General features: G+C 39.5%; 1 protein-coding gene across 7 annotated transcripts in view; it reads right to left on the bottom strand.

The window, feature by feature from the left end:
* CAMSAP2 (calmodulin regulated spectrin associated protein family member 2) overlaps window positions 1-25,043 on the bottom strand; it is a 116,408-nt gene that overhangs the window by 19,669 nt on the left and 71,696 nt on the right. For 4 of the 7 annotated variants that reach the window (XM_062211566.1, XM_062211567.1, XM_062211569.1 and 1 more), the window contains 5 exons: window positions 23,226-23,309; window positions 16,708-16,740; window positions 10,022-10,163; window positions 9,245-9,384; window positions 681-774 (listed from right to left, as the gene is read on the bottom strand). In XM_062211566.1, coding sequence (XP_062067550.1) covers window positions 681-774; window positions 9,245-9,384; window positions 10,022-10,163; window positions 16,708-16,740; window positions 23,226-23,309 — 493 coding nt within the window. The remainder of the gene's footprint in view (window positions 1-680; window positions 775-9,244; window positions 9,385-10,021; window positions 10,164-16,707; window positions 16,741-23,225; window positions 23,310-25,043) is intronic. The other 3 variants (XM_062211568.1, XM_062211571.1, XM_062211572.1) reach the window with 1 other exon arrangement.

Here is a 25,043-nt window from a genome sequence, read left to right as displayed (position 1 = left end):
GCCCCAAAAGATATGCTGGAGAAAGTTTTTAGTGGGACTAAAGCTGTAATTTAGGATCACTTTTTCCCTACAGACACAAACCTCTGGTTTTATAATAAAAGCCAGTGGAGAGTCTGTTTTGCTAGGCGAGATTCTGCTGTAGAAAAAAATTCAGGAAGTTTTTTGCTCTTTATAACTAGGGGGTCTCTTTATTTCTTATTAGTTTTATCCTTATTATAATCAATAATCATGATATTATAATAATCACAAGATCTTCTAGGTTTAAAAATTTATACACAAATATTTTATGATTTATTGGCAAATTCAAGTTTGGCCAAGCCAATGTCTGAGTAGATTGTGGATAATATAATTTTAAAACTAAGAATTTAGTAGGGAAACAAGCTAGGGAGAGGGGTAAAAAACACAAAGAGAAGAAAATAGGCCAAGAGTTAAAAGCTGAAATTTCTCACTTTAAGACTTCAAAAATGGAGTTATTCTTGTCATTTTTTCTTACCTCCTTAACCATCACAATTATCCATTTATCACAGAGAATTTCAGTGGCTTTAAATATTAAAATACTCAGAATTTGTCAAGGGTAACAACTAAAATCTGAAACAATAGGCTTTCCTCTTTTAAAAGACTAACCAAGTAGAGTAATACAAACTTCCATTTTCTACATTGAAAATAAAATGATTAATTACCTCCTTGTGGATGAATAACACGAGGCTGCACAAATGATGGCTTCACAACTTCAAACCACCAGAAGAGTTCTGCCATGAACACCAGATAATTACTCTATGTAAGAAAGTTAAGAAAACTTAAATTAGGTAAAACTTGACTACAAATTAATAAATAGAATTTTATCTACTAAAATATAGGTTTAGATCTTATTCATCACTAGAGTAATGTTATATATGCTATTGAACTTAGGATAGAATACTGTCTCTTGTGGGCAAAAATTACAACCACTATTCAAATCCTCTTTGCTAATCTGCTGTCTAGTGTCAGAATGGTGGTCTAACTTGTCAAGTACATATTAATATCTCTGGCTGTACAGAACTTTAAGAGAATATATAAGGCACTTTTCTTCCAAAGTAAATACAACTTAAACAGCTATTCACTGTTTGGGCACTCTTTAGAGTGATTATCTTTTAAAAAAAATTAATTAAGATCTATTCAGACCCTTAGAAATTTCTTTGAAAAATAATGAGGGGCCGATGCAGTGGCTCAATTGGCTAATTCTCTGCCTGCGGTGTGGGCACCCGGGGTTCTAGTCCCGGCTGGGATGCCGGATTCTGTCCCGGTCGCTCCTCTTCCAGTCCAGCTCTCTGCTGTGGCTCGGGAAGGCAGCGGAGGATGGCCCAAGTGCTTGGGTCCCTGCACCCGCATGGGAGACCAGGAGGAAGCACCTGGCTCCTGGCTTCAGATTGGCGCGCAGCGCCGGCTGTGGCAGCCATTAGGGGAGTGAACCAACGGAAGGAAGACCTTTCTCTCTGTCTCTCACTGTCTATAACTCTGTCTCTCTAACTGCCTGTCAAAAAATTAAAAAAAAAATAATAATGAGGTATATTTAAAAATATCCCATTTATGTGCCAAACTCAACAGTAATCTGGACACTAAATAATACCACAGTTTAGAGTAGCTAATTCTTCATTTTGAAATATACAAGGGGTTAGTGCTGTGGCTTAATAAGTTAAACATCTGCCTATCATGCTGGCATCCCATATGGGTGTTGGCTTCTCCACTTCCGATCCAGCTCCTTACTGATGGCCTGAGAAAGCAGTAGGGGATGGTCCAAGTGCTTGGATCCCTGTACCTGCCTGGGAGACCTAGAGGAAGCTCCTGGCTCCTGGTTTCTGGCTTCAGATCGGTCCAGCTCCAGCCGTCGTGGCCATTTGGAGAGTGAACCAGTGGATGCAAGACCTCTCTTTCTTTGTCTCTCCCTTTCTCTGTAACTCTGCCTCTCAAGTAAATAAACAAGTATTTAAAAAATATATATATATATATAAACATTATTTACATAATTTAACATATCTACATAATTCTGAAAAGTTATTAATAGGGGTAAGCCAACAACCTTTTATTTATACCAGAAAATGCAAAACAAATGCACTGATTGGCTTAAAATTAAAAACATGGACTAAGGGTCATCAAAAGCACATTTGTACCACCAGCTTACATTTTAAAATGTATATACCACAAAGACTATAATTATCCAACATTTTTAAAAAAGACTTATTTATTTCCGATCAGAGTTACAGAGAGAGGGAGAGACAGAGAGAGAGGTCTTCCATCCGCTGGTTCACTCCCCAGATGGCTGCAACAGCTGGAGCTGGGAGGATCTGAAGCCAGGAGCCAGGAGCCAAGAGCTTCATCTGGTTCTCCTACATGGATGCAGGGACCCAAGGACTTGGGCCATCTTCCACTACTTTCCCAGGCCATTAGCAAGGAGCTGGATCAGAAGTGGAGCAGCTGGGACCTGAACTGGTGGCCATATGGTATGCTGGTGCTACAGGCAAAAGTTTAATCTACTATGCTACAGCACCAACCCCCATCCTAATTATTTTTAAAATTTATTTTATTTATATGAAAGACAGAGTTACAGAGAGAGGTAGAGACAGAGAGACAGGTCTTCCATCTGCTGGTTCACTCCCCAGATGGCCACAATGGCCGGAGCTGCGCTGATTAGAAGCCAGGAGCTTCCTCTGGGTCTCCCACGCAGGTGCAGGGACCCAAGGACTTGGGCCATCTTCCAGTGCTTTCCCAGGCCATAGCAGAGAGCTGGATTGGAAGAGGAGCAGCCGGGACTCGAACTGGCGCCCATATGGGATGACGGCGCTTCAGGCCAGGGCTTTAACCCGCTGCGCCACAGCACCGGCCCCCATCATAATTATTTTAAACATGCCCTTTAAATTTTGGGTATTTAACATCTAATAGTTTCAAATTTATTAATATTTCATGTTTGTGATATCTAACTTCATTTTGAATTTGTTTTAAAAATTATCACTGGAAATATGAGTGTTCCCCAACATATTGCCTTCTTCCCTGATAATTATGAATAATTCTCAAGGCTCAATACACTCTCCCTTAGAGTTCACATACTTTTAGGTTCTCATATTTAGGTGGTGATTTTCAAATAGTCATCTCTTACATGATAATTCTAGAAGGCCATTGTGTGTATAGGCAGTGAAGTAAAGAGGAATTGAGGGTGGCTCCTAAGTTTTTTTCTTGGGCAACCAATATTGCCATTTCATGAGAGGGAGAAGACTTGCAGAAAGAGGTAGTGAAAGGAATCAAGATTATATTATTTATTTTATTATATTTTTAAATTTGAATACTTATTTATTTATTTTGAAGAAGTTACAGAGATAGATCTTCCATTCACTGCTTCACTCTAGATGCCCCAATGGCCAGCACTGCGCAAGGCCAAAGTCAGGAGTCAATAGCTTCATTCCAGTATGCCACATGGGTGACAGGGGCCCAAACACTTGGGCCATCTTCTGATGCTTTTCGCAGGCCTTTAGCAGAAGCTGGGTTGGAAGTGGAGCAGCCAGGACACAAACTGGTGCCCATATGGGATGCTGTTATCTCAGGTCGTGACTTTACCTACTCTGCTACAACTCTGGCCCCAAGATTATTATTTTTGAGATGTTCATGAGACACTAAAGTAGTCCTGTCATATAGATGGTTGAGTATAAGAATCTGGACTGTTCTACAGGATAATGTTCAGTGGTGAATACAATTTGGTAACTCTGTTACTTTACTTTCAGCATAAATTCTCAGAATATTCAAAGGCTGTATACAAACATGTACTGTTTAGAGCTGTCATTAAAATTTGTGATAAAAAATATAATGAGAATGCTTATAATCCCTTAAAGCTGTGCATCTGATCTCATCCCTTCTTGCCTTCTAAAAAAAAAATCTACATCTTTTTGGGCCAGTGTTGTGGCACAGCCAGTAAAGTTGCTGCCTGTGGTGCCAGCAACCCATATGGGCCTGGTTCAAGTCCTGGTTACTCCACTTCAGATCCAGCTCCCTGCTAATGCGCCTGGAAAAGCAGTGGAAGATGACCCAAGTGCTTGGGCCACTGCGCTCGAGAAGGAGACCCAGAAGAAGCCCTATTGTGGCTATTTGGGGAGTAAGCCAGTGGATGGAAGATTTCTCTGTCTCTCCCTCTCTCTGTAACTCTGACTTTCAAATACATACATACATACATACATATTTTTTAAAAATGAGGGGCTGCTGTTGTAGCACAGTGCCATGTTGGAAGTACTTATTAGGGAGCCAATTTGAGTCTTGGCTACTTCATTTTTCCAATCCAGCTCCCTAATATCGCACCTGGGAAACCAGATGGCCCAGGTACTTGGGTCCCTGCCTCCTACATGGAAGACCAGAATGGATTCCAGACTCTAGGCTTCAGCCTGGCCCAGCCCTGGCTATTGCAGCCATCTGAGGAGTGAACTAGAAGATGGAAGACCTCTCTCTCTCTCTCTCTCTCTCTCTCTCACTCTCTCTCTCTCTCTTGCTGTGTCAAACAAATCTTCAGAAAACCCCACAGCATGAAACCTTTACTACATCATTCTCCAGGTTTTCCTCAGCCCTATCTTTTTACCTCTGCACAAACTTCTTTTCAAATTCTTATTCACTTACTTGAAAGGCAGAAAGTGAAAGAGAGGGGAAGGAAGGACAGGGGAGAGAAACAGATCTCCCATTCACTGATTTACTCTCCAATGCTTGCAATGGTTGGGGCTGGGCCAGGCTACAGTTGGCAGCTGGAAACCCAGCCAGGTCTCCTATAAGGGTGGCAAGGACCAATTACTTGAGCCATCACCTGCTGTCTTCCAGGGTACATGTTAGCTAAAAGTTGAAATCAGAAATAAACACAGCACTAAAACCCAGGCACTCTTGATGGGAAGTAGGCGTCTCAAGCAGCATCATTTTTTTTAAAGATTTACTTACTTATCTGAAAGCCAAAGTTACACAGAGAGAGGGAGAGATATTCCGTCCATTAGTTCACTCCCCAGATGGCTGCAAGGGCCTGGGCTGGGCCAGGCCAAAGCCATCGGTGAGGAGCTTCTTCTAGGTATCCCACATGGGTGGCAGGGCCCATACACTTGGGTCATCTTTCGCTGCTTTCGCCATTAGCAGGGAGCTGAACTGAAGTGGAGCAGCTAGGATTCCAGTTGGCGGCCACGTGGAATGCTGGCGTCACAGGTGGCTACTTACCCAGACATATCATGATGCCAGCCCCCTCAAGCAGCATCTTAATGACTGAGCCAAATGCCCGCCCTTGTATAAACTTCTTTAAGAGCAGGCCCACGTTAACATTTTCCATTTTGTTCTTTCCAACTCCTTGATCCATTCCAGTCTATTAATGAGCCACATTATTCCTGTCAAACAGCATCTGCTCATCACTAATGACTTATATATGTCATAAAGTGATATAGATGTTTCATTTTACTTAATCTCTCAGCAGCATTTGATATTTCTCTCTCTCTTCTTGGAAACTCTGCTGGGATTTGTTGTGATACTATGAGTTAAGCCACTGCTTGTGACGCCTGCATCCCATGTCAGAGTGCTGGTTTGAGTCCCAGCTACTTCACTTCTGATCTAGTTCCCGGCTAATGCACCCAGGAAGGCAGCAGATGATGGCCCAAGTACTAGGGTCCTTGCCATCCATATGGGAGACCTGGACTGAGTTTCTGGCTCCTGGCCTCTTCCTTTGGTATCCACCAGGGACTGGTTTTGTATCCAGGATCCCCATGGATATAAAAATCTGTAAATGCTCAAATCCATAAAATAAAATGGTGTGGTATTTGCATATAATCCACACACATCCCCATTCATTTATAATATCTAACACAATGTGATTGTTATATATAAATAGTTGTTATACTGTACTATTTAGGGAAAAAACAAGGTCTGTATGTGTTCCATACAGATCTAAGCTTTTTTTAAAAAAAGATTTATTTATTTATTTGAAAGGCAGAGTTACAGAGAGGCAGAGGCAGAGGCAGAGGCAGAGAGAGAGAGAGAGATGTATTTCATCCACTGGTTCACTCCCTAGATGGCCACAACTGTCAATGCTGTGGTGATCCAAAGCCAGGAGCCAGAAGCTTCTTCCGGGTCTCCCACGTGGGTGCAGGAGCCCAAGTACTTGGGCCATCCTCTACTGCTTTTCCAGGACATAGCGGAGAACTGGATTGGAAATGGAGCAGCTGGGACTTGAACTGGCTCCCAAATGGGATGCTGGCACTGCAGGTGGTGGCTTTAACCACTACACCATAGTGCCGGCCCCATTCTGTGGATTTTTACTTAGTTAGATAATGCCAAACTGCCCTCTAAAATGATGTCAATTTATATTTTCATCAAGAGGAACAGACAGTGCTCATTCTCTATACCTTCACACACTTGTTATTAAACTGAAAACAAGATGCCAAGCATCACAGATCAAGCAAACTCTCAAAGGCTTTAAGATATTCACAGAAGTCAAAGCTGTGGTTTTAATAATTTAGCAATGAACACAGAAAGTGACCAAAGTCTTTTCTGTAGATAATTATCTATTTTAAACATGCCTAACTTCAGAAAATATCTTTATATCAGCAGAACTATTTATTTAAAGTCCAAGGTATCAACTTAAATGTAATCTTTTATTTTTAAAGTAAACTAACTTTCTTTCATTCTTTTCTTTCTTTCTTTCTTTTTTTTTTTTTTTTTTTTTTTTTACAGGCAGAGTGGATAGTGAGAGAGAGATACAGAGAGAAAGGTCTTCCTTTTTGCCTCTGGTTCACCCTCCAATGGCCACTGCGGCCGACGCATCTCGCTGATCCGAAGCCAGGAGCCAGGTGCTTCTCCTGGTCTCCCATGCGGGTGCAGGGCCCATGGACTTGGGCCATCCTCCACTGCCTTCCCGGGCCATAGCAGAGAGCTGGCCTGGAAGGGGGGCAACTGGGATAGAATCTGGCGCCCTGACCAGGACTAGAACCCGGTGTGCCGGTGCCGCAAGGCGGAGGATTAGCCTGTTAAGCCACGGCGCCAGCCAAAAGTAAACTTTCTTTAAAAAGATTTTATTTATTTATTTGAGAGGTAGAGTTACAGACAGAGAGAGGGAGAGACAGAGAGAATGGTCTTCCACCCACTGGTTCACTCCCCAAGTGGCCTCAACGGCCAGAGCTGGGCCGATCCAAAGCCAGGAGCGGGAGCTTCATATGGGTCTCCCACATGGGTGCAGGGACCCAAGGACATGCACCATCTTCCATTGCTTTCCCACGCCATAGCAGAGAGCTGGATCAGAAGAGGAGCAGCCAGGGCTCGAAGTGGTGCCCCAATGGAATGCTGGCACTGCAGGCAGAGGCTTTTAGCCTACTACGTCACAGCACCAGTCCCCTTAAATGTAATCTTATGTCTCAATGTATGTGTGTGTAGTGAGACAATATTTCTCCCTTTGAAATTATAGTAGAGGGTAGGTACTGGTTTGTGGAAATGGTAAACATGGGCTCTACCTTCCACACCCAGAACCTGGCAAAGGAAGAAGACAGAATTTAAAGCACAAGGCACTGGCACCACTGTGAGAGAGATCCATCAACAATTTCTATCAAAGTTGGCTTTGCAGTGTCTGGCATGTAACAGGCTCTTACAGAATATCAGTCAAACATCACTGTGGGTTTGGAAATGTTCTAACACTTACAATTACCTCCAATTTTTGTAATTTTACATTTTGCTGACAATCTTGTTAATATGACCTGACTTTCATTTTAATGAAACTCATTTCTTTCTCCAGAGAATGCCTTAATTCTGACTTGTTTTAATGATGCACATGACACTTGGTGGTAGTCTAGTAGATGCAAATAAATCCTAAAATTCTTCAAAAGCAATAGCTGTTCAGTTTGTTTCCACAATCTGCTTGCAAGTGATTTACCAAAACATAAATTATATCCAGAGGGGCTGCTTGTTCTTATAAATGTGCAGGTATCTCCCATTACTTATTTAACAAAAACAAATCTTCAAATAAATTACTACTTTCAACTCTGCCCCACTTCAGGCATTAAAAGAAAAAGCTCCCAAGGTTTTTTATAGCCATAATCATATTACAGAACATTCCTGAATTCTGAATTCACTTTACATTAATGACTTACAAAAACATAATACTAATATTAATAAAATAATCTCTGAAGGATAAGAAGTAATCCTTGAGGAATTAAAAATATCATATTAACGATACAACCTAACTTTCAAAAATATAATACAATTTTTGGCCGGCGCCGTGGCTTAACAGGCTAATCCTCCACCTTGTGGCGCCGGAACACTGGGTTCTGGTCCTGGTCGGGGCGCCGGATTCTGTCCCGGTTGCCCCTCTTCCAGGCCGGCTCTCTGCTATGGCCCGGGAAGGCAGTGGAGGATGGCCCAAGTCCTTGGGCCCTGCACCCGCATGGGAGACCAGGAGAAGCACCTGGCTCCTGGCTTTGGATCAGCGAGATGCGCCGGCCGCAGTGGCCATTGGAGGGTGAACCAGCGGCAAAAAGGAAGACCTTTCTCTCTGTCTCTCTCTCTCTCACTATCCACTCTGCCTGTCAAAAAAAAATTTTTTTTTCAAAAATTCATTCATTGTTATTATTTTTAACTTCAATATAAGTAAAATGTTTCACTTATAAAAAATGGTACTAACCATAAAATTTAAATTATTCTTTTCACAAACTCTGAAAGCAAGCACTGACCAATAGTCAAAGGACAATGAAGGTGACAAATTCCAAATAATCTGATAGCTAAAGAACAATTCTATATGACCTAGTGAGAATAAAAAAACTAAATTTCAATCTCATGCTCAATAATTTAGTATACACATGAAAATATGCAGATCCATCATTTTACATAACTCTATATACATATATAAATAATGGTAGCTAAACTGTAGATAGCCTTACCTGTCAATTCTTAGCTTAATTAAAAATTCAAGAAAAAGAAGGCTTCATTATTTATAAAGAATCTTACTATTTGTTAGTTTCTATCTATGGCTCATCATCTATTGTGATAATAGTGAGACAATAGATCAATTTGGCACATGACTGTATGTGGTTCTACACTGTAAAAGGATCTTACAAGATAGTTGAGAGTATATTTAAAAATATAAAATAAGCACAAAAATAAAAAATTTTTCAAAAACTTTTGATTGATAGTAATCTATAAACTTAATGTAGCTTGTTATTTTTTTTTCAAGCAAACTTTAACAAAGCAAAGAGAAAAAAAGAGAATAACTTAATTAATTTACCTTTATGGATGAAGCAGCATAGAGCATATCTTCCAGGGTGAAATGACAACACTGGTTCAAGTATTCTTGGCAAAATTCTTGAATCAGCTGGAGATTATACAGGCTATCAGCCAAAGACATAGTTTCTTTCAAACAAATATCTTCAAAAGGGAAAACAAGGTGATGACTTTGGGTTAACTGGATAATAAGTGTTTCATAATTAGTAATGCAGAACAAATACATGATTATATAGAATCTGTTTAAAAAGCAAACATTGACATATGGTGGTCATGATAAAGATTTCCTTTTCTTAACTATCTTCCTCAAAATTATATATAAATGTGGCCAGTGCCGTGCCTCAATAGGCTAATCCTCCGCCTGCGGCGCCGGCACATGGGGTTCTAGTCCTGATCGGGGTGCCGGATTCTGTCCCGGTTGCCCCTCTTCCAGTCCAGCTCTCTGCTACAGCCTGGGAGTGCAGTGGAGGATGGCCCAAGTCCTTGGGCCCTGCACCCGCATGGGAGACCAGGAGGAAGCACCTGGCTCCTGGCTTCAGATCAGTGTGATGCACCGGCCGCAGCGCGCCGGCCGTGGCAGCCATTGGAGGGTGAACCAACGGCAAAAAGGAAGACCTTTCTCTCTGTCTCTCTCTCTCTCTCACTATCCACTCTGCCTGTCAAAAAAAAAAAAAAATTATATATAAATGTTACTTTTCAAAAATCCACTAGTATTTCTTATTGTCTCAAAAATTTATTATCATCTATCTGTAGCTGAGAAGTACCTCCCTGTAACACTTACCCTCTAATCTGACAACACTGGGGCAGTAAAAATGAATAAGGGCAGCCAGCGCACAGCCATCTGTACCATCCTTCAGCAAATTTTCTACCAGTGGAATGCAAGGCAGCTGCTTAAGCAAGGTTTGCTCTTTTCTATAACGAGCCTACAATGTAAACAAACAAGATAAAAATAAGTACTAAGCAACAAACAGGAAAAACAAATCAGTACTGTAGATCCTGCAGTGTCAGTAGTAACATCTAAATCAGGAGAAATGAGGACTATTCACCAATATCCTTCTTTTCTAAACAATACTAGGTACTACCAAAGTAAAATATATAGCAGCATAATTGTGGCTTCAAAGCTAAACAACATAGCAAAAATATTGTTAATTTAAATGAAATGACATTTAAACATAAATATAAAAATGCATAATAAAACATTTTGCAAACTTTGTACATAAATCATCAATTCTGTTCATAATAATAAAATGCATTCACTTTAGTTTTTTTACTTTTAATTTTTTTAAAAGATTTACTTTATTTGAGAGGCAGTTACAGAGAGAGAGAGAGGTCTTCCATCCTCTGGTTCACTCCCCAAATGGCTGCAACAGCTGCAGCCGCAATGGTTGATCCGAATCCAGGAGCTTCTGGTCTCCCACGTGGGTGCAGGGGCCCAAGCACTTGGGTCATCTTCCACTGCTTTCCCAGACCACTGGCAGGGAGCTGGATCAGAAGTGGAGTAGCCAGGACTTGAACTGGTGCCCATACAGGATGCCAGTGTTGCAGGTGATGGCTTAACCTATTCCACCAACACTGGCCCCTCACTTTATATTAGACTTAAATTAAGTTCTTGTATAGAACAGCAAAAGTATCATTTGAATAGAAAGAATTATAACAGTTATCAAAATCAAGAGGCAGGTAGAAGAATATTTAAAAAAAAAAAAACCTTCCCAATTAAGTTTCATTATCCAATAATGAAGTATGAGTTCCACTCTCCCTTAGTTAAACAGTAGAATCTTTGTTTTCTCAAGGTAGCTTGGTATGGCTGGACATAAAATTTTACGACAGTTTTCTAAAAAGACAGGCTATAAAACTGATTAAGAGAACCATCTCTTAAACCAGGTTACCTGAGCTCAGAGCCTGGTTCTGACACCTAGCTTTGTGATCTTGGACAAGTTACTTCAATGCTTATTTCTATAATAGTACCTACTTCATAGAATCAGTGGAGGATTAAACAAGATGCTGGTACAGAGTGCTGTGTACACTGCTGTGCACACAGCAAGCAAGCAATAAAGACTAGCTGTTACTAGCGATAAAGACTAGCTGTTACTAGCGATAGACTAGCTGTTACTAGAGATAAAGACTAGCTGTTACTAGCGATGAAGACTAGCTGTTACTAGCGATACAGACTAGCTGTTATTAGAGAGCAGATTTCTTCAAGCCAAGAAAAACAGTGCTACAGATTCAGTGAAGGTGCATCCTACAGTATTTTATCAGCAAAATGTATGATTATATAGGTTCCTGATATTTAAGTGATTACTTTTTACAGGGGAAAACAAATTTTTCTTTTAATTCTATCTAAACTAGTCATCTCTATACTTTAAAATATAATTCTGAGATGTAATACTTTGCTGAGAATGAAAACAGAAAAGTTAGAATTTATTGAAAGAACATTAACCATTTGGTGGCAAAATTAGATTTCTTTTAAAAGATATCCCTCAGAAAAGCATATGCATTAAGAAAGAACAACATATTTATTCCTTCTCTTTTACTGGTTACTCAAGGACAAGATCCATGGAAAATGTTTTCCTCTTCAAGATTTTTGGAGGAGTTTGTTCTTATTAATCAGTGCAAGCTACACATTTGTATTTAATCGTGTATCCCAACTCAGAGAGTACCTATATTAAGAACAAAAAATTAGTTACATATACTATAGATTCTCTAATTGACTGCTTTTCTTAATTTGCTGCCAGGACAGTTAAAAATCAACCATGGAAAGGCAAGAAACAAAAAAGAAATGAACCTGTAGCATCTTCTAGCCTTTCTCACCTCTTGGTTCCTCACATTATTTTCTTTGGTCATTGAGAATGAAAATAGTCTTCCTCTTGGACATGCTCTAAACTGGGTTGGACTTGGTCCCAAACTTCACTCTCAAGGCCTAATTTTCAGCCTAGGATCCAAACTGGACTAGCCAAAGCACACAGGTTCATGGAACACAGAACTGAATTGTGTGATTTTTCTATTCCCCTCTGCCAAGTAGCACTTCTGGACAAAGCATATGCACACACATATACACCCATATTCAGTTTCACATGGTATTAGCAGTAATTATAATGATTTAGGCTAAACAATCAGAGAATTATGAGTTGCATATAGAATCATTTTCCTGAGACTCTATCTTAGAAGGTATACAATGAGACTCCACAAAGTTTGTGTAAAAGTGGAATTAAAAGTAAGAATGGGGCAGGTATCTGGCCTGTTAGCTAAGATGCCAGCTAGGATGCTTGTATCACATAGTGGGGTGCCTGCATTTGAGTACCAGCTCTGCTCCCAATTCCAGCTTCCAGCTAATGCATACCCTAGAAGGGGTCAGGTGATGGCTCAAATAATCGGGTCCCTGCCAATCGTGAGGGAAACCCTGACTGAGTTCCCAGCTCCTGGCTTCAGCCTCCTGCTCAGGGCTGTTATGGACATCTGGGGAGTGAACCAGAAGATGGGTACTCTGTCTCTGCCTGTATTTTTCTCTCCCTCAAATAATTTTTTTTTTAAATAAAAACTATATACTTTGTTTTCAAAATAAGCTCCATCAAATTCAAGACACCTTTTTAAAAATAATTATTTTATTTATTTGAAAGATAAAAGTTACAGAGAGAAGTAGAGTGAGAGCGAGCGAGAGAGAGGTCTTACATTCCGTTGGTTCACTCCCCAAATAACAAAGGCCAGAGCTGAGCACATCTGAAGCCAGGAGCCAAGCACCTCCTCTGGGTCTCCCATGTGGGTGCAAGGGCCCAAGGACTTAGGCCATCCTCCGCTGCTTTCCCAGGCCTTCGCAGAGAGCTTGATCGGAAGAACAGCAGCCAGGACTCGAACTAGCACCCATATGGGACACCAGCACCACAGGCTGAGGCTTTAACCCACTGCGCAACAGCGCCAGACCCTAAGACACTTTTCCAAGAGATGGTTCCAGCCATTTAGTCCATCTGTCTCTAAAGAACTGAGGGGGGTTGGCGCTGTGGCATAGCGGGTATAGCTGCTGCCTGCAGTGCCAGCATCTGATATGGGCGTCAGTTTGAGTCCTGGCTGCTCCACTTCCAACCCAGCTCTCTGCTATCGCCTGGGAAAGCCACAGAAGATGGCCCAAGTCCTAGGGTCCCTGCACCTGCGTGGGAGACCAGGAAGAAGCTCCTGGCTCCTGGTTCCTGGCTTTGGATCGGCGCAGCTCTGGCTGTTGTTGCCTCTGGGGAGTGAACCAACAGATGGAAGACTTCTCTCTCTGCCTTTCAAATAAATAAATAAATCTTAAAAAAATAAAAAGGACCTGAGGGTCCTGGAAATTTAAATATGCCAATGCCATAATTATTACATTAGTGAAGAAAAATGAGTGCTGTTTGAGGATTTTTTTTTTTTTTTTAAGATTAGGAAACAAATTTGCTCTTATTCGATGAGAGGAATGAAAGATGCATTACTGTGGTAGAAAAGGACTCTCTGGGGCTTTTCTGGGCATGTTTCTGCTAAAGCTTTGGTTTTCTCAAAACATTCTTCTGATAAGTAGATGTTACTATTCTTGGCCCCCAGGAAGCCAACAAAAGAAATGACCTGAGTATCCCTCAAAACGGCCTTCATACCCCTTGCTCTTGATTGATTGGTCCACTTCTGCTGTAACTGAACCACTTCTTCCCAGCCATGGGTCTGATTGTGCTTTACCTTCAGGATCACACTGGCAAAGCCATGTTTCAGCTCCTTCTACAATTCTTTGAAGAAATGCTTCAAGATTTGATCCCATTTGTTTAAAACTCCCATTGAAAGCTCTGCTCATCTGTAGCTGATCTGGGAATAACAGTTTTGGTTCCAATCGAGCAGAAAGTTTTTGTTCAACTTTAATTTTTCAGTCATAATTGTGTAAAATGAACCAACTGAGATATAAGTATTGGCTATTGTATCTGCTTTTTATTGCCTCTTCAATTAGGGCATAAATAAGATGAATTTTTTTCCCTTACAAATTGATGTGGATGGTCTGCCACTGTGGGCTTTGTGTCCCTTCCTTTTTGAAATTTCTATATTTTCTATTTATTTATTTATTTATTTAATTTATTTGACAGAATTAGTGAGAGAGAGAGAGAGAGAGAGAGAGAGAGAGAGACAGAGAGAAAGGTCTTCCTTCCATTGCCTCACCTCCCAAATGGCCGCTATGGCCGGAGCTACACTGATCCGAAGCCAGGAGCCAGGAGCTTCCTCCTGGTCTCCCATGCGGGTACAGGGCCCAAACACTTGGGCCATCTTCCACTGCCCTCCCGGGCCACAGCAGAGAGCTGGACTGAAGAGAAGCAACCTGGACTAGAACCCGACGCCCATATGGGATGCCAGCGCTGCAGGCAAAGGATTAACCAAGTGAGTCACAGTGCTGGCCCCTATATTTTCTTTATATTTGCAAAATATCCAAGGTATGTGTGTGTGTTGGGGGGGAGGTATAGAAGGGGAGGGGGAGAGAGAGAGCTTCCAACTGCTGGTTCACTCTCCAAATGCTCACATCTGGGGCTGGGCCAGATTGAAGCTAGGAGCTGGGATCTTGATCTTGGTCTCCTACCTGGGAGCCAAGGACACAGGAAGCTTGAAATGAGAAGTGGAATGAGGACTCAAACTCATGCACTTTGATTTGGGATGCAGGCATCCTAAGCAGTGTTTTAACTCCCATACCAAACAACTGCCCCTCACAGCCAACCTTATTCCTGCTTAAAACAAGTTATTCAATTATTTTTCTTTGATTTTATTTATTTATTTATTTATTCTTTTTTTTTTTTCCTTTGTTTAAGTTATTCAATTCTTAACTGTTGATTTCTTTGGAACACTGTTCCTAGAAACTTTTCCTAAAGCATCAGTGATGTCATCGTTTTCTCATGCAAACTTCAGTGTCTATTTGTTTTCTTTCTTTCTTTTTTTTTTTTTTTAAAGATTTATCTATTTATTTGAAGGTCAGAGTTAAACAGGGGGGGGGGGAGGGGGTTGGTGGGCCTTCCAAGCACTGGTTCACACCTCAATTGGATGCAATGATCAGAACTGCACTGATCTGAAGCCAGGAGCCAGAGCTTATTCAGGGTCTCTACACAGGTGCAGTGGCCCAAGTCCTGCTTTCCCAGGCCATAGCAGAGAGCTGGATTGGAAGAGGAGCAGCCTGGACTCAAACTGGCGCCTATGTGGGATGTCAGCCCTGCAGGCGGCAGCTTAACCCGCTACACCACAGTGCCAGCCCCTCAGTGTGTATTTGGTATCTGATCTTGCTTCAATTTAAAGAGAATTAATGTTGCTCTGATAGGCTTATTTCCAAACTGATGTCTTATCCTTCTTAGTGCCTCAAACTAAGATTCTGTTCAGACATGTGGTAACAAGTCAGCATGAGTTTATTTTGGTACAAAAAAATATATTTTTTTAAAGATTTAGAAAGGAAGAGTGATAGAGGGAGAGATAGAAAGATCTTCTATCTGCTGGTTCACTCCTCAAATGGCTACAATGGCCAAGGCTGGACCAGGCCAAGGCCAGGGACCTAGAACACTATCCAGGTTTTCTACATAGGTTGCAGGGGTCCAAGTGGTCATCTTCTATTGCTTTCCCAGGTGCATTAATAAGGAGCTGGATTGGAAGGGGAGCAGCTGGACATTGAACCAGTGCTACAATAAGGGATGTCTGCATCTCAAGTGGTAGCTTAACTCACTGTGCCACCACACCAACCCCAGTGCTGAAATCCACGCCTAGTTTTTTCACGATACACCTTCTTCCATGAATCTTTTGAAGATCCCTCTCATCAAATAAATCAAATTTAAATCCTGAGGCTATGTGTAACTCTCATCAAAATTAGTGACTTTTATACTTGAACATGTTATATGCTTTATAAACTCAACACACGAAAACATTCCCTGTTTTTTCTATAACCTTAGAAATTCTGCATTTAAAAGGAATATTTTCTGTTTCAACTTTACAGTGTATTACTAAGTCATATTCTTATTCCTGAAAGATCAATCCTTCAAGTCACCTCAGAATTTAATAGTTTAGATGCAGCACTGGTGAAGACACAGAGACCCTTCTGCTTTTATAATCATATAGAAAGTGCTATCCTCTGTAATTCATGCTAAACAGGAAATGATTCTGTCAAAAAGGTGGTTTTAAAATATGAAATATGCATGCAATTAAAATTCATTTATTAAAATCACTAAAATTAATGAGACTCTACATTCATAGCATTGCTTTTAACATACTGTGAATACTGACAAGATTGGCAAACATATGCTTACTCTTTAAATTATTTTTAAAACTTCTAATCCTAACTTTGGTCTGATCTTTGACCTTTCCACTTTATATTATAAATTACCTTAAAAACCCAACCTATAGCCAGTTACTAACAGAATTATATGAAATGACTGTAACACCAAGATGAAGACAGTATCATTCCACAATGACAAATATGGAAAGGAAATTGAAGTAACTGAGCAAACTTACTGGAACCAGTTTCCAAAACCATTTGGAAGGAGACTTCAGAGGAAGCAGTGGAAAAAAGGTAAAGGGAAAATTTATCAGAATTATTTTTAATTAATAAGTTATAGTAAAACTTATGAAAGGAGTTTCAAGTATTCTTCTAATAATACTTCTTCATGTTAATCAATAATTTAGTGAAAAATATATAGATATGTTCATTTTAGAATACTTAGGATATGTTCTATACTTTGGCAGCAAAGAATTTTATTTCTGAGTTCTGAGATCATAGATCACATTAAAACATCCACATCATAAAAGAGAAGTAAAAAGATTCTAGGGCTATATTTGCAAAAATAATTGTCAGACATAAGTAGACCAAGTCTGGTAAGACAATATTCTTCCCAAGGAGAAAGGAAGAAAGACCATTTCAATAAATACAAGTATTTATACAACAATGGATAGAATTTACCAAAATGATCATTTCTTTCCACCATCTATATTAAACAGTTTCTTTCAATTAATGGGAAAAGTTGACAATTCTCACCAGTTAAATTTTCATAAGTTTCTAATACAAGCAACTACTCATATAAAGAGAATGTGTGTTAGTAGTTTTACTACCTAGGATGTGTCAAAAATGTATTTTTTTTTAAAAGAATGAATGTAACAGGGGCTGGAACTGTGGTACAGTGGGATTTAAGCTGCCATTTGCAATCTGGCATCCCCTGTGAGTCCCAGCTGTTCTACTTCCAAAGCAGCTTCCTGATAACATGCCTGGAATAGCAGAGGAAAATGGCACAAATTCCTGTTAAAAACTAATGAATCTAGGTAAAGAGTTTATGATAGTTCTTTTTACTGTGCTTGCAACTTTTCATGCATTTGAAATTATTCCAAAATAAATATTATAAAGTTATACTAAGGATTCACTGATCTAAGTCTTAATTGAATCTTGTGTTCAAATACACAAGTACAACTGTTGAGGAAATCAAATTGTTACAGGACCCTTAGGCAAAGATTAAAGCCATGGTGCCATCTTTGAACTTTAAAAAGTATGTAAAATGAGAAGTTCCTCACCGAACTACATTAAGTGAGTCGATAACAGAACAAGAACATATTCCAGGTTGGCGTGTTGTGTTTCCCATAAGGGCAAGTAAATTATTGCCAAAGGCTAAAGGTATGTCAGCAACAGGTGTAAAAAAAATGAATTTAATGAGCACTGACCAAAGAAGCTCCCACATAGGTAGATTTGTAATCACTAAAAAGAATCTCAGGGGTAGGATTCTAAACCAAAAAGAATGATCTAATTGAGGCAAGTCAAGTCTTCACAATTTTTAACTGAAATAATGGCAAGAAAAAGGAAATCAAGATAAATCTAACAAACCAAATGATATGTTTGAGAATTTGTGCTATATTTAAACATTGGTTTATATATTTATATACGTATTAAATAGACAACCAAGTATAGTTATAGGTTACAAATCAATGGCTTCCAAAGTATGCTCCAAACAACACTAACTCTATGGAGTTTTAGTATATGTCACTTGTAAGGGTGACCAAAGATCAAAAACCTTTGGGAAGCAGCCAGACAAGTTACTTGGACCTTTACTGTACTAAAATAGACTGTAATTTAAAAAAAAAATTATTTTATTTGAAAGGCAGAGTTACAGAGGGAGCGATCTTCCATCCACTGGTTCACTCCCCAAGAGGCCACAGCACCCAGGGCTGAGCCAGAAGCTTCATCATCCCACATGATTAGCAGGGGTCCAAACTCTTGGGCCATCCTCCACTGCTTTCTCAGGCACATCAGCAGGGAGCTGAATCAGAAACGGAGCAGCAGGGACTCCAGCTGGTGTCTGGCTCTGCAGGCAGCATCTTAACCCAGTGCAGGCTCCCAAACTGTAATTCTTAAAGGGGCACTGACTAGATAGTGTTTTTCAAATGTACTTGACTTCAAAGTCCTTTTCTCAAATAGTAGCTTAAAGTACTATTTGAAGAAATAGAGTTTGAAAAATAAACAGGTTACAGTTACTAACTGCTAAGTAACTTTGGTCAAGGGAGAAATTCATACTGCTAAAGTAATCAAGCAGAGACACACTAAGAGCATTAATCCGCTGTCTCACAGGGAGAATTTAGTCTAGTCTGAGGCTCGACCTTCAAGTGACAAGCAATTAGAGCTCAGTGAACATCTTCTCTCCAAAGCTAATTCCCTGATCTTACTCTCACCTTCCTGGCAGATACCTCACAAATATTTTTCTTTAGTGTATCTTTAATATTTTGAGAAACATTAAACTTCACTACATATAACTAGTATTATAAACTTTGCAACACAAACCGAGGAATTCACAGCTCTTTAAAAAATGCCTGTGAGATGGAACTACTAGTAATTTAATATGCCTTTAATACGACTTTTACCTGCAACTTAGTGTTTCTGCTCATGTTATTCCTTGTGACCTCGTGCCCTCTTTTCCAAATAGTATAAACCCATCCCAAATCCCACATCCTCTAGAAGACCTTCCTAGATATTTCACTAACAAGGTTATGATAAATCTATTGGTAACATACATATAAAAAATCTATAATAACCAACCACTTACTTTTTTCCACTAACCTTCTTCCTTTGAGTCCCTTATGTTTACTTTAAAATATTGGAAGGGAAAATTGAGACTCTTTCTAGTTAGAGAATTTAGGAACCATGAATTTTTACAGGTAAAGAAAACCACTGACTTTTTTTTTTTTTTTTTTGACAGGCAGAGTGGACAGTGAGAGAGAGAGACAGAGAGAAAGGTCTTCCTTTGTCGTTGGTTCACCCTCCAATGGCTGCCGTGGCCAGCGCGCTGCGGCTGGCGCACCACGCTGATCCGAAGCCAGGTGCTTCTCCTGGTCTCCCATGGGGTGCAGGGCCCAAGCACTTGGGCCATCCTCCACTGCACTCCCTGGCCACAGCAGAGAGCTGGCCTGGAAGGGGGGCAACCGGGACAGAATCCGGTTCCCCGACCGGGACTAGAACCCGGTGTGCCGGCGCCGCAAGGTGGAGGATTAGCCTATTGAGCCGCGGCGCCGGCCGAAAACCAGTGACTTTGTAAAGGTTATGAAACTGGTTAGTAGCAGAACTACTAAGTACAGTACTCATTTTACCCTAGCACTTTGCACACACTCTTTAAGAGAATGAATGTTGGGCTTAAAGACATACCAGCTATAAACTTTAGAGATGTTTGAAGTAGGATTTCCAGATTTAGCAAATAAAGCTTCAAGATGCCTCTGTAGCTTACAACAAAAATGTATGTACTATTTATCTAGAATTCAAATTTAATTGGGTATCCTAATTTAGAGTGGGAAGGAGCACTGGAAGCAAAAAGAGTGATTTGAGACGGTAACATTAGTAAAATGTTTAAACAAAACATATTCCCAAGACAGTGCTATCTGAAATGCTTAAGACAACTCATCTAACAATCAGAGATAACTATCAAAGGACCTAATATTCAAACAAAATACTTTTGGAATCTTCAATTTTGGTTCAATATTATGTAGTAATACATAATACAGTACAAGTATATATGAGGGTACTTCAAAAAGTTTGTGGAAAATCAAAAGGTATATTTATTTTGGTGGAAAAATTTCTGAAACCCACATATATGGGGAATCTTCAGAATATTCACAAAATGCATATTAATACATGAAAAATCTATAAGTATACTTCAAATATTTTACACCAAAATAAACATCTTTTAATTCCATTTCCATACTTTTTTGATGTATGCTTGTATTTTACCAATAATATGGCTATGTTTCATAAAACAAATTCTTTTGAACTTCTGAGTTGACAGGAGTTGGGCAAGGACAAAAGGTAAGATACATTATCATCCAATACCACAGGTTTTCTTTATAGCTGAATAAGTAATAGACAACAGGGCTAGGCATCTGCGTATGTCTCACTGGGCAAGCTGGCTGAAGTAGATGGAAAGAGTGGAGATTTCCTATCAACTGCATAGTAATAAGAAAGAACAAGTTATCTTATTCTGTATTCCCAAAAGGAAAAAAGGAATCACAAATTTTGCTTTAGCAGGATTAAAAATCAAGAATGGATCACACTGCTAGGTAACATAGCAAGATTACTTTCTGCAGTTTACTGTGTGACAGTGTTTCCTCCTAATAATCATACCTGTACAGGTAGTAAGATGATGTCAAATACATACTTATTTTCACAAAGATTATATCAATGAAAAAAGATAAAGTTCAATAAAAATAAAGATGCAATTGCTATGTATTTGCTAAAATAAAAATGTGTACAACCCTAAATACCTAAAAATGAATCACTCACACAATCATTTATATATATTCAAGCACTCACTGAACAAATATTGGTTGAAAGTTAACAAGTACAATTGCATGGGCTGAGTGCTATGAAAAAGCCAAAGAGGTATGTATAAGTAGTGTCTGGGGGCTGGCACTGTGGCGTAATAGGCTAAGCGTTGGCCTGCAATGCTGGAATTCCATATGGGCAACAGCTCGAGTACTGGCTGCTCATCCAGCTGATCCAGCTCTCTGCTATGGCCTAGGAAAGCAGTGGAAGATGGCCCAAGTATTTGGGCCCCTGCATCCACATGGAGACCCTGAAGAAGCTCCTGGCTCCTGGCTTCAGACTGGCCCAGCTCTGGCCATTGCAGCCATTTGGGGAGCTAACTTAACCTTTCTCTTTGTCTCTACCTCTTAAATAAATAAAATCTTAAAAAATAATAATAATAATTAGTGTCTAGATTCCTACTGCATTCTTCTTCTTCTTTTTTTAAAAGATATATTTATTTTGAAAGTTACAGAAATAGTGAGAGAGAAATCAGTCTTCCAACCACTGGTTCACTCGCCAGATGTCCTCAATGGCCAGAACTGTACCAGGCCAAAGCAAGGTTCCAGGAGCTTCATCCCAGACTCCCACATGGGTGGCAGAATCCCAAACACTTGGGCCATGTTCTACTGTTTTCCAAGGCCATTAGTGTGGAGCTGGATCCAAAGTGGAGCAGTCAGGACATGAATTGGTGCCCATATGGTATGCTGACATTGCAGGCAATGGCTTTTCCCGCTAAGCCAACGCCAGCCTCTGATTGTTTTCTTAAAGATCATCTGGTTGTCTGAAATACAAACAGCATGTTTTTCCCATAGAAATAAATTTTGGGTCCTATGTCAGCATATAAAATCTCCATTAGTTCACAATGCACATGCAATGCATTTAACCACTATATGAGGGTACTTCAAAAAAGTTTCAGGAAAAATTGAAAGTTTATTTTGGTAGGGGAAAAAACCCTCTGATAACTATGCATAATATTTCATAATACACATTTTCCAGGAACTTTTTTGTATACCCTCATATTAAAAAGACAAGAGTTCTATGGGAAAATTCATTAGAGTTATAACTTAGAATGATGCCAACTTACTCTTAATATGACCAGAGCCAGGAGCAAAATGGAGTGGCAGGACTGTATGTTATCACCAAGACAAAGATTTCAACTGTCACAGTATGGGAAAGAGAAAGAGCGGGAAACTAACATGAAAGACCTGGGAGAGATGAGAGGTGAGAGATGGGGAGAAAAACTGGTTGGAGGCAGGAACATAACACGTCATCTGGGATGACAGGAAAAGAGAAGAGTTTCGTTCTCCTGTACCTTCAGCAGAAGGCACCTCAAAAGAGGTTAAGATGAAGGATTGAGCATGGATCATGTTTTCAGGAGATAGTAAGCTAGATGGGGGAAATCATTATGATCCCAAAACATCAAGTTTAGACAAAATTTAGGTGGTTCCCCATGAATTTTTTCTATTGGCCTGGTTAATATACAAATAGGTTTTCTCTTTCCTTCGTTTCTTCTTTTTCTTCTTATGGATGCAAGAATGACTAATAAAATAACCCCAATGAATAGAAGCACTCTGTAATAATGAAGAGATTTACATAATCTAAATGAAAAATAAAGTTTTGAATAATTATAATTTCTTACAACTCAACTCCAATGATGCATAATACATTTAAAGGACTCTACTACAATACATTTAAAACGATATAAGATACTGTTTTGAGTCTAAATATATGACAAACACACAATTCAGTTTTCAAAGGATAAAACTCTTAAAAACATGTTTGAGAATTTTTAAAGAATGAATCCATGTTACTATTTCTTTCTTCCTCCAAATTCTACAACTTGAAATTCTGGGAATATTTTTTTAAAGGTTGTTCTTATTAAAAGTCAACAGAAAGGCAGAAACATTTAAAATTGCTTTCTTGTTGTTTCATGTATTTTACCAAAGAAAGGCAAACATTTATTTTTGCCCAAAGAACATCAGAAATTGAGTTCTAGTCATCAACAGTTTTTCCACAAATGCTATCATCCAATTAATTTGCATTTTGTACTTCTACTTAGTGTTTATAGAATGGTTTTCTAGGGTGTAAGTAGCATCACTAAGAAATAACTTAATAAAACATCTGTTAACATTTCCTAAAGTAATACATATGTGTGAATATATATGAACTCATACAGGTACATCTTTTCCTTTTAAATGTATACCTTTTGACCTCCAGGAGCTTCAACTGTGTGATGTTCCTTCAATTTTTGTTCTTGTTCCATTATGTCTTTCAAATGTTCATTTACCTTAAAGAATAAAGACGTTAATTTGAACTTACAATGAAATTTAACAATGAAATAACCTTAAAATGTCTATGGTCTGATCACTGCTATCAAATATCAGTATCACTTAAATGAAGGATATTTCATTTTCACAACCAGAAAAGAATATTTTACAGGTGCTTTATTTATTTATTTATTTATTTTTGACAGGCAGAGTTAGTGAGCAAGAGAGACAGAGAGAAAGGTCTTCCTTCTGTTGGTTCACCCCCCTAAGAGGCCGCCACAGCTGGTGCGCTGTGCCGATCCGAAGCCAGGAGCCAGGTGCTTCCTCCTGGTCTCCCCTACGGGTGCAGGGCCCAAGCACTTGGGCCATCCTCCACTGCCTTCCTGGGCCACAGCAGAGAGCTGGCCTGGAAGAGGAGCAACTGGGACAGAATCTGGCGCCCTGACCGGGACTAGAACCCTAGGTGCCGGTGCCGCAGGCGGAGGATTAGCTTAGTGAGCCATGGCGCTGGCCAGATACTTTATTTTACATCGTAAAATTAATTAAGCTATCAAATACCTGTTGAGAATCTATTATATGTCAGGAACAGAGCAGAGTGCTAGGAGGAAAAAAAAGTACTTGGTAACATTAGTTTTAATGTTTATGAATCAATAATACTTTATTAAAGTAAAAAAACTGACAATCTACTCTACAACTAGTAAACAAAGCTATTTTCATCAGAATTAAATATTTTTATTATGGACAAAAAAACCTGTAAATCAAAGTCAAGATGTGATTTCACAGACACATTCATGGATGGATCATGGACAGGTTTAGTGTAGTCATGAGGCCACAGTGAAAACACACATAAAATAGCTGCACCTGAGAACATTTTTGGGAGCAGGCCTGATTTAATTTTTATCAGATTACTCAAGTAGCCCATAATCAAAAAAGTTAAACAGTCTATCTGGTGCACAAACTATTTATTAAGAAGACTAGACAATTTTGGATTTTGAATTAATGATTTCAATAGGGTCACTCTGGTAACAAAGAGTCCAATTTATTCTTTTTTTTTTTTCAACTTATCCATAATGGCACTCTAGAAAATCCTAATGTCATTGGCCACCAGAACTTTCAATTTCTACTTTGTTTCTGGCACTTGAGAATTTCCTTTTTTAAACTAAGCTTTGTAGTATAAATTTTTCTAATTTTATCAAGCATGTCTAGGTACAAACACCTGACATGTTGCTAAAGACACTCATGTTTTGTGTTGTGGTTGATATACGTGCTATAAGACATTTTTATAATTTTCATGCATCTTTCATAAAGCATTTTGGTCTATTTACCAAAGAGGGGTGAGGGAAAGAAGACAGGACTAAAATCTGGGAAAGTTTATAACTTTTTGTTTTCCCTTATTTTACTTAATATTTTTAAAGATTTATTTATTTATTTCAAAGACAGAGTTAAATAGAGAGATCTTCCATCTGTTGGTTCACTCCACAAATGGCTGCAATGGTCAGACCTGAATGGTCCAAAGCCAGGAGCCAGAAGCTTCTTCAGAATCTCCCACATGGGTGCAAGGGCCTAAGCTTTCCCAGGAGCATAAGCAGGGAGGTGGATTGGAAGTGAAGCAGCTGGGACTTGAACTGGTACCCATATGGATGCTGGCTATGCAGGCACTGGCTTTACCTACTATGCCACAATGCTGGCCCCTTTCTTTCTCTCTCTCTCTCTTTTTTTTTTTTTAAACAAATTTGTTTATTTAAAAGGAAGAG

This window comes from Lepus europaeus, chromosome 14, assembly GCF_033115175.1.
Source record: "Lepus europaeus isolate LE1 chromosome 14, mLepTim1.pri, whole genome shotgun sequence".
Lineage (NCBI taxonomy): Eukaryota > Metazoa > Chordata > Mammalia > Lagomorpha > Leporidae > Lepus > Lepus europaeus.
This window is presented reverse-complemented; position numbering and strand designations above follow the sequence as displayed.